Source organism: Rhizophagus irregularis, chromosome 9 (assembly GCF_026210795.1).
Source record: "Rhizophagus irregularis chromosome 9, complete sequence".
NCBI classification, from domain to species: Eukaryota; Fungi; Glomeromycota; class Glomeromycetes; order Glomerales; family Glomeraceae; genus Rhizophagus; species Rhizophagus irregularis.
In genome coordinates this window covers 959,440-968,311 of record NC_089437.1, presented here as the reverse complement: position 1 = coordinate 968,311, position 8,872 = coordinate 959,440, and the positions used below count along the sequence as shown (strand labels likewise).

Genomic DNA, 8,872 nt, shown 5'->3' with positions numbered 1-8,872 from the left:
TAATATGTATATAATAAACTATTAATTAGACGCGATTATTACATGAAAAACTATTAACCAGACGTCCAGACGCGATTATTTACATACTGTAATATATGATAGTTTTAACCAGACGCGATTATTACATAAACTATTAAACTATAATAAACTAATAAACTATTAATCACCGGAATTTTGTGGACTTTAGTTGCTAATTAGGCTAAAACGGCTGAAAAGGTTAATTTTAGGAGATGAAATATTTCATGATTATTTAGCCACAATGAAATTTAGGAAGGATTGATTACGTAAGTTATTAGTAATTTATAAAAACCTGTTTTTTTATCAAGAATATCACTTCATTTAGATTAAGTCTACTATTTATATTTTTTTTAAAAAAATCATATTATGATCCTTATATTGATCATATATGTCAAACGTCATATTCTCATTATTTTCATAGGAATTCCCATATTAAGCAGAGCCACTTCTAAAAAAGAAGCAATCATCTGGTGTAAAGGACCATGTTTCGGTTTACAAGATTTGATGGATCCAGAGAAATCCAAGATATGGCAGTTATTATGGTATGAGCAAACAAAGATCTTACGAAAAGAAAATTATTAATAAAACAAATTTTAGGATAGAAGAATATGAAGTATTTCAAATTATCAATAAGAGCGAGAGATTCTCTCTTTAATCTTATTAAAAGAACATTTAATTTTTTTTAAAAAAATGGGTTAAGAAAATATTTAATTTTTGAGGAGAAAGGATCATTAAAGTCGTATTTAAACGTTAAATATTAACCTTTTCTGGCTTAGTTTTATTAAAAAGTTTTAAAATCAATTGTATGTGTTATTATTAACATATAAAAAAAAATATTCAGATTTAACAAAAAGAATTTTTTGAAAATTTGGTTATTTGATTTGGTCGTTAATAACTTAATACACTAGTAAAGTAATAATGTAAATGTGCAATTGGAGCTCGTTATATATTTTGTAGAAAAAACAACATGTCTTGTTTATCACATATTAAATTATATTAAATTTTACAGGTAAAAATACAATATTTGATATGTCAACTAAATAGCTTATATGAAAACATGATCTTGGACGTCTGCATAATAACATCCTATCCAATAACTAATATATAAATAAATAAACCAAAAGCCTTTTCGTTCGACAATATTACTGTAGCGTGATAAATATGTCCTGAAAGGCACAAGTGATGTTTTATTAGTAATTTTGCAGTTACCGGGGTTTGGTCGTTTGGCCGCGCCAATGATATAATAAATTAACTTTTAGACAGTTACAGGCAATTTTTTTTAACTAACGATAAGTCGATATTAATAAAAGAAAATTAGGTAAATTAAAAAGATTCTTTAAAAACCTTCTTCTCATACCTTAAATACATTAATATCTTTAATCCCACATATTAGTTAATTAACTATCAAACCTAACCCACTACAAGATCCGCTCTACCTTTCATATAAAATTCTAAAAATCAATCGCCCGTCGAAAAGCATCGTCGTTATCATCTATATGGTTAATGATATGAAAAAGTTAATATATGTTCGCTGTTCGTTAATCGCTCGTGGAATTTACGTGTTCAAGAAATAATAAAAACTTTTACTCATATTATTTATTCATACAAGAAAAATGGGCATGATATATTACATTAAAGAGAAATAGGAGAGTGATACTAATCTAAAAACCCAAGTTAATCTATGAAATATACCCTTCATTAAGGGAAAACTATCAACTATTCGCGAATTTTTTTTATTCGTTCGTATACAAATTGTATCATGTGATTCATGATATCTTCCGAATGTAAGGAAAAAAATATTATCAATTTGCAGATCCAGTGTGTCGAGTCTCTTCATGTCGAAGATTAAATCTAATATGAAATTAGAAATAAGAATGTAAATCCAATTGTAAAGTATGTGCAACATATGAAAGAAAGAATATTATTAAAAAAATCTACATTTATACATATAAATACAAATTTTTATACAGTATAACTTTAAAAATTAAAAGAAAGGAGAACCATTAAAAAATTGATTTGCGAATGGATCACTTGTAATTTGTAAAGGTAATTGTGTAATTCGGTTTAACATATTTATTGCACTTCTTCTGTGTAATCTCATAAATCTACGTCCATAACGTTGAGTTTGTCGTTGATTTCGGCGCCTTCGAAGAATAAGGTAAAAGGAAATGTGTAAATTCCTGTTATTTAATGGCATATTTATATATGAACTCACGACTTTAAAATTTAAGAAATTAGAAAAAGTGAAAAAAAAAGTGAAAAATATTTTTAAATCGAATTTAAGTGTATTTATATGAAAATGAATTACGTAGTAAGCATTAAAAACTGCTTTAAATAGTAAAAGGGATATAGTTAAAACTTAAAAGTGATACGATTGAAACAGCAAAGATTATGAATAAATACGTTGTGCAAACGTGAAATTATAATTTCTATATTAACCTTGCGTATATGAGTGAGTGATTTATATATTTTGGATTTATTTTCACTTTGAGGACTTTGAGACAAAATTTTCCTTCTTAGTGTTACAACACTAAACTAGATCCGTATTCTGATATAATCTATAAGCAATGGTTAAACAACATCAATTTAAATAGATTATGATGTAATGATCGGCATTTATATCATTAAAAGAATCCAAAAGTACTTTTTAAGATCCCAAACTTTTATTATTACAAATAGCAAGTGGAAGACCCCGTAAAATAAAGGACCATGTATGTAATAATATATTTTCAAATTTATGTATTTTATGTCTTATTTTGAAAAGATTTCATTATTTAATTAACTATTTAAAGTCCAACAAGTACTTAATTATTAATTTTCGTTTATTTTATTAATTTTATAAAATAAAAAGAATATTTTATATAGTTTATATGTAGTGAAATTATGAATCTTTAAGTGGCTATAACTGCATGTAAACATGTTGGATGCTCTCTCAAAAAATTAAGAATTGTTGAAATTGGATCACAGGAAGCTTATATATTAATTTTTAAGAAATTTATTATATTTTCGTTATATTGTTATAATTTTATAATATACATAAAAATAGAATAATCGAGATATAAACAAATACTCCCTTAAACATTAAAAAGATGCGATATATTGAATAGAAATAATCCGTCACTTTTTGTACTGATAATTTTAATATAATAATGCGCAATATATTTTTGAATTTTACGTAACTGTTATCGTCAAGAGGGCGAAAGTTGATCGAATTTTGATTTAAGAAATAAAGTAAACGAATAAAGATTACAATACGTTGATAGTAAGAGGACATCATTGTCAAGATCTTTCTCGTGCTTATTCGGATTCCATTGCTTTACCCAAGATGAAGTTCCATTACCTTTATTGATTTTTAATGAATAAAATGAATAAGAAGAAAGTATTGAACACAATATCCGTCAATTATTACATCTAAATAATAATGCTCAAGATGAGTCTAACATGTTAAAAGAAAAAAATTCAATCATGAAAAAAAAAAAATTTCCAGAAAATTAAATTCTATAGAAGAATGTAATTTCAAAATCAGAAAGAGTTATTATTTATTTTTATATACCGTATACACTACATAATAATATTTTGAACATAATTTTGTATTGTTTTATTCTTTACAAACGTATTCATACGGATTATTTTGATTTACTTTCCCTGATGTCAAAAGAGCGTTATATGGTTTGAGGAAAATATATTAAAAGTGATTCGTGAACGCTGCATCTTTATGAATTAAAGTGATACAAACAGTTTACGGTAAGTCAATTAATCACAATTCGTTAAATTATTGAAAAAATTAGAACGATTTATACTATGTATTAATATCACAATTTATTAATTATTAAAGAATGCAATAAAGCTTGCTTGTACGAAAATAATTTTCATTTCGTGTAGCTGTTCTTCATACGTCACATGCAAGAGACAATTTTAGACACAATTGATGAAGATCTCATAGTTCCATATAAACTAATCAACACTAGAAAATTCTTGCATTGGTGCCACCACTAGCTAGTTTGATAAAAATTCTGATAATTCTCGAGTTTCCAAATAAAAACAAAATCAATAACAATATGAAAAGTTCAAGAAAGAAAATAATTTCTAGTATCGAATTCCATGTAAATTCTAAATTCTACCTTTAACTATAAGGAACCAATTAAAATAATAATTTCCCATATAAATCATTTGTTCAACTAGAAATGAAAGAGATTTCTAACAGTATGTAACGTGATTCAGAGTTTTGTAATAAAGTTTAAGGGATATTTTCTTTGGACATGATTTACATAGAAATGATATAATCTTGTTCGTCATCTTCGAAAAGTAATAACAAAAATAGGAATCCGTACTATTTTATTTATAATGATTATTTCAGATACCATTCACAAAATAACACCATTTTTTTCGTAAAAAATATTCTATATCTTGTCTTCTATGGTACTTTCGAGGGATATTGATGAGAATGTCAAAAGATTTGTGATTAATATCCTAATCAGTCATGATTATGATTATGATCTATTGGCTTAAAAAAAGATTTTCGGAGAGATCAAAGAAAAGTAATGCTGTCCTTTCTTGTGTTCAATGATTTACACTTTTGAATGGATGGTAAAATCTCTGACGAAATGAGGATGTTTTTTAAATCTTATGGATGAAAGAACGATGCAAATATTAACGAATGTTGAGATGAGCAAACCTTTCTAGAAAAAGCGTTACTCGCCTCAATGTTTCTATACCACTTTTATCCATAAATAGAAAAAATTAGGAATCGGATACATGACAGATTTGATCATTAAGAGGCTTTATTATATAAAATACGTGGAATGCAGCGAGTACAAAAAAAAATTTTTATTTTCGTAGTAATAATTTGGATGTTTAGCTAAAGTTGTAAATATAATTTCCTATGACAACTATAAAAGAAAATCCAATTGTTGTTGCTGATGTTAATTACCATTTTACCATTTTCTTCATCCACATTTCCTTCGTTCACTAATAAATCAAAATTTACGTGTTCTTTTTCGTAAATTTTTTGTAAAATTAGATCAATGGGTACAACGCCGGACATATATTTTGAATCTGAAGTACTTTGGTAAATTCCCCAAAGACCATCGTCGTCGTAAACTGGGGCACCGGAGTCTCCAAGATCACCTAGATATAACAGTCAAATATTAAAAAAGTAAGGCTAATTGAAAAGGGAATTTAGTAAATAATGACTTACCAAAGTGGTTAGTAACTATGAGCATTTTAGCATACGTATCTTTTTTAAACGTCTCAGTTACTATAGCTTCTTGCATTAAATTCTCCATAATCCCTGCGGTATGTCCCGTTGTTCTACCTACTTTTTGGACAGGTATAATATCTGACTCTTCATAATCTAAAGTAGAATGGAGTTCCTCAATGATAATATCTGATCCACATGGTTTGTTAGTAGCAAGTAATCCACGTTCATTATCGACCTCACAAAAAGCGAAGTCTAAAAGTTGTCCATGTTTATCAATACTTAAATCTTTATATTTGGTGACTGTAGCACAACGGGGAGTATCCTGTACAATGATGTGAATTAGTGAATTAGTATTAAAACGAAAGATCATGAAAATTTTTTTCTTTATCAGATACATACTATATCTATATTATCTATGTTGCCTGGTCAGAGCTACCGACCTCTTTGACTCCATGATTTACAGTTAAAAGATATTTTTTTCCTGATTGACTTTCTGCTGTGAAAAGTGTGCCTAGTGTGAATGCTTCATAACACTTTGAATCGCTAATACTTATTCCTGGTTTGAGATTTTCATGATATTTGCGACATCTGTCACTAGTTTCACTAGTTGAAGCTTTCATAGCTCCATAATCAACTATTACTGGGAAACCATTGTACTCGACAGGTAAGTTATAAACCGGAGTTCCTCTTGGCAACTTTACTGTGGCGAGAATATAATCCTTTCCCTCTACTTTTCCTGGACATGTAATAGACAACGGAACCTTGTTTTTATATTCTTTCATTAGATGCCTTGAGGCAATTCCGATTTTTTTATAAAGATCCAAGTCTTCAACTGCACGAATTCTGCGATCCCCAACTACCGGAACTACAAATGGACATTTTATATTATTATTGTTATTAAATCTTTTTTTCAATATGTAAAATTGATCATACCGATATTCTTGAATAAAAGCTTTAACCGTTGCAACCCAGTTACATAAGAATGCAGCTCTTTTTCAATTGATAACTTCTGCTCAAGTTTACTAAGTCTTTCAATAATTTCATCGAAATCTGCAGATATAGGATCAACAATACCGGGATTGTTGACTTTTATTTTCATCAAATTATTGAATGACGTGTAGTCTAATTCATTTTCATCAATTTCTAGGAGGGCAACGAGTTCTTCATCTCGCTCATTAGGCCTATCCAAATGATAAACGAGTTTACTTACAATGTAAATAATTTAGGAATTATAAAAAAATGCAAACTTACGTCATTTCATTTGTTCCATCTGTTCTATCTTCTGAATCAGATTCATTGTCTTGAACATAACGATAAAGATATTCCCTAATAGTTTTTCTTGCGCTTTTTTCTTCACCTTTTTCTAAAAAATTGGTATTAAATATGTATCGGTGGCGCCTTTTTACGTAAGCACTGACATTTCTTATTAGTTTTTTTCCATATTTATTTATCCCATAATCCGGTATATTCTCAATTTCTTCATAAAGTAGTGATTTTATTGTTGTATGACCTTTAATCGAGTCTTTTTTAATCGCGTTATCATAATATTCACTGTAACAAAGGGGAGTACTAATTAGTAGTAACATAATACTCCATTACCTGCTCAACGTTTTATTACTTACCGTACAGTTTTGGCTGATCGTAATTTTAACATGACGAGAAGACGAGAAGTAAAAATACCAAAAATAAATTTCAGTTTTTTGCTTTATATTTATATATTATTGTATAGGGAGGAGCAATATCACTTATTTGGGATAAAATTGACAATTTTTTTTTTTTTAAATAACAAATGTTTTGGATCAGATGAGAAAAAAATTTCAATTTAGTCCCTTTTCCCTTTTCCCAGCACTCACCCCATTTTTCCATGTCGTTTTATTTACTTTTCTTTTTTAAGAACAATTGAAAGTCTGATTCATTATGAAAAAAAATTATTTATTATTATTCAGTAGGAAGTTTACATATGGCTTTGTGATTAATTGATAAAATAGTTTGGCGTAATTTTAATTATTTTAAATAATTTTATTGTATTACTTATTGTGACATACATAACTTCATAAAAATTGATTCGATGATCAAAAATAGCAAGAGAAGTGAACTGAATCAATTTATATTTATTGAAATAATAAAAAATTCATATAATGAACTTTATAAAAAACTGTTTTATTTTACTATTGAAAAAATAGTAACTGTTTCATCGTAAAAAATCAATTAAACAAAAAAAGAGAAGATCGGAATTATTTAATTATTAACCTCCTTATAATAATTCCTTATAATTAACCTCCTTATCAGATAATTCGATAGATTTTTTTTTTGCCGAAATAATAATAATGATCATATCCTGGAATGCATTAGTTCATATCTCGAAATGAAAATTTGTACATTTTTATAGATTAGTTAGTGTGCACTTTTATATGGATTAGATTTTGCATTCAATCTAACCAAAATCCAAATTTGGGTGAAAAGTCAAAATTATGTTGAAAAAAAAATCATAAAATAAAAAAGGAAACATCTTTCCATTTTTGATTACCTTTTTCTCTTTTCGTAAAAAAACATTTTATTTTTTTTTTATATATAATTAAATTTTTTTATTATGTATCCGAATCCGCAGATCACTATTTACAATTGATTTTCTCATTAAAAGTGAGAAGGAAATCACTTCCTTATTTTAACCTAGTAAAAAAAATTTTGAATTGAAAAAAAAGGATTGTGATAAAGATATTTGACTAATCTAAAAAAAAAAGGAGAACAATATAATATCTTTAATTCAATTAAAAGAAAAAAATGTCAATATGAACATTTTTTGATTGATAGAAACAATGGCTACTCAACGAATTCCAAATAATTCAACTATTTTACCATATCCACAACTTCCTAATTATAACCCAATGCATCTATTACATCATCAATTTTCTTCTAATAATTCACATTAAAACTCACTTAACGAATCGGATCGATTGATTTTTATTAAAATCTATCGATTTTTATAGTATAATTAATTATATACCGTAATAAAAAAAATTGAATTTAATAATAAAAAAAACTGAAAACATTTTTTTTAAAAAAAAAATTCAATAATTAAAAAGCCGAAACCATTTAAAACCAAAATATAATAAATTTTTTAAAAATCAGTTTTTTAATAATAAAAAACCGAATATAAAAAAATCGGGGTTTTCAATAATAAAAAAAAACTGAACAATAAATTTTTTTAAAAAAAATCGATTTTTTTAATAATAAAAAAACTGAACATAATAAATTTTTTAAAAAAATCGGCTTTTTTAATAATAACAAAAAAGCTGAACATATAAAATTTTTTAAAAAAATCAGTTTTTTTAATAATAAAAAAAACCGAACATAATAAATTTTTTTAAAAAAATCAGTTTAATAATAAAAAACCGAACATAATAAATTTTTATATTTTAATAATAAAAAAGCCGAAATTTGAATTTCTTTTAAAAGAAAAACTGAATCAGATTCAAAATCGGATTCAGATCGGATGCAGATCAAATTTAATATGACTCAGATCGGATCAAGTTTTTTATTCAAATTTCGGATCGGATCAAATCTTATCTAAATCCAATCTGATTCGATAAGACCCAGAAATATATATAAAAGGGTCAGGTTTGAGTTTGCGTATTTTGAACTAAAAAAATCATG

General features: G+C 26.5%; 1 protein-coding gene across 1 annotated transcript; it reads right to left on the bottom strand.

The window, feature by feature from the left end:
• Positions 1-4,876: 4,876 nt before the first annotated feature.
• OCT59_029234 (uncharacterized protein) lies at positions 4,877-6,872 on the bottom strand (the record flags this gene model as incomplete). The annotated part of the gene is made up of 6 exons (XM_025310748.2): positions 4,877-5,145; positions 5,216-5,540; positions 5,659-6,083; positions 6,152-6,399; positions 6,470-6,769; positions 6,841-6,872. The coding sequence occupies 6 exons, from the start codon at positions 6,870-6,872 to the stop codon at positions 4,877-4,879; spliced, it is 1,599 nt and encodes a 532-aa protein (XP_025179188.2).
• Positions 6,873-8,872: the final 2,000 nt, after the last annotated feature.